Genomic DNA, 1,344 nt, shown 5'->3' with positions numbered 1-1,344 from the left:
CCGAACGTTTCCGAAGTTACAATAACATATTGGAATAATAGTTTATGTGTTTATCTCTACAATATATTATGTATTGTTGCGCAGAGATGGGGAAGTTAACAGAAAATCAACAGCCGTTATTACAAGGATAATAATGAAAAAGTTATAAAACGTAAATTTTAAAACCAGGACGATTCAAACTTTGAATTTTATTTGAGCGCTCTCTATCTTATTATGCGCGTTCTATTGTAGCACAGGCATTGCGCATTTGAGATTTAACCTATATACCATTTTAGAAAAGGATGAAACATGGGCAGCAGGAAAAATGACCGTGATAGAATATCCAGTACGAAACGTTAGAGACAGAAATATAGACAGCAGCCAATAAAAGTGCGACCGTATAGAGCAATGTAATGTATTTGTGAAACGACTGAAAAGTAAACGACAACTTTATTGGACAGTTGTTAGGTTTTCACCGACAGATAATGCCGCTGCCCTTGCAAAAGGCTTCAAACTGGTTTTAGTGCGAAATAAATCATTTGATCTTTGGCAACGTAGCAATCGGTGAAATGTCCTTCTGAATTCGGGGCTACACATTGCATAGCATGCTGGGTTTATGGTGGAGTTGAGATAACAGAGCCAGTAACTCAACTTCCACAAGATATCGTTCACGCAACCATCTTCCCCGCATACAGTGGAAATAACAACCAGAATATTATAAGGTGCCCATGTTATAATAAACACCACCATAATACATAAAAGCATTCTTGCTGCTTTGTTCTCTCGAGCTGACATGTTGCGAACGTTCTGTCGAGTTGCATTTAACAAACTTGCGGTAGTTTCCGATAACCGGAAACTTGATTTGCTTTTTTCGATCGTGATCTCGTCTTTGTGGGGCTCTTGCCCTATCGTGATCTCGTCTTTGTGGGGCTCTTGCCCTAAGTGATCAAAAGACGACGTCTCCACTTTAATCACAGCTAACGGCGGTTGAATTTTCGAACCATTCTCTTTGTTCTGTAATTCAAATTTACTTTTTTAAAAGGTTTCTATTTTAAGCCATAAATTATAAACTTTGATAAAAAAACGAAAGTCATATTATTTAAATTTTAAAGCAACGAAAAGTCAAGAATAAACAGCACATCCACATTCGTTCAAACACCCTCTCCAATCTTGTATGTAAACCAAAGTAAAGCAATAAAAACGGAATATTTTTAAAGGTAAATAAATGTACACTAACGTGTTCGTCTTCTTCTAATGTATTGTTTTGATTTCTTCTCATTTTCCAAACCTTTACCCCTTGTGTATTTCTCTCTTTAATTCGATCAGACATGGCGCTACTCCGAGTACCTTGGGGGAATATTTAAT

General features: G+C 36.8%; 1 protein-coding gene across 1 annotated transcript; it reads right to left on the bottom strand.

Annotated features, from left to right (window-relative positions):
• Nucleotides 1-429: 429 nt before the first annotated feature.
• Nucleotides 430-1,321, bottom strand: LOC104265810 (muscarinic acetylcholine receptor M4-like). Its single transcript, XM_009860654.2, has 2 exons — nucleotides 1,217-1,321; nucleotides 430-993 (listed from the first exon to the last, which is right to left on the bottom strand). The coding sequence occupies exons 1-2, from the start codon at nucleotides 1,307-1,309 to the stop codon at nucleotides 430-432; spliced, it is 657 nt and encodes a 218-aa protein (XP_009858956.1). The 5' UTR covers nucleotides 1,310-1,321.
• Nucleotides 1,322-1,344: the final 23 nt, after the last annotated feature.

The sequence above is a fragment of the Ciona intestinalis genome, unplaced genomic scaffold (genome assembly GCF_000224145.3).
Source record: "Ciona intestinalis unplaced genomic scaffold, KH HT000512.1, whole genome shotgun sequence".
Taxonomy (NCBI): domain Eukaryota; kingdom Metazoa; phylum Chordata; class Ascidiacea; order Phlebobranchia; family Cionidae; genus Ciona; species Ciona intestinalis.
The sequence above is the reverse complement of the archived record's forward strand: the minus strand, read 5'-3'. Positions and strand labels throughout refer to the sequence as shown.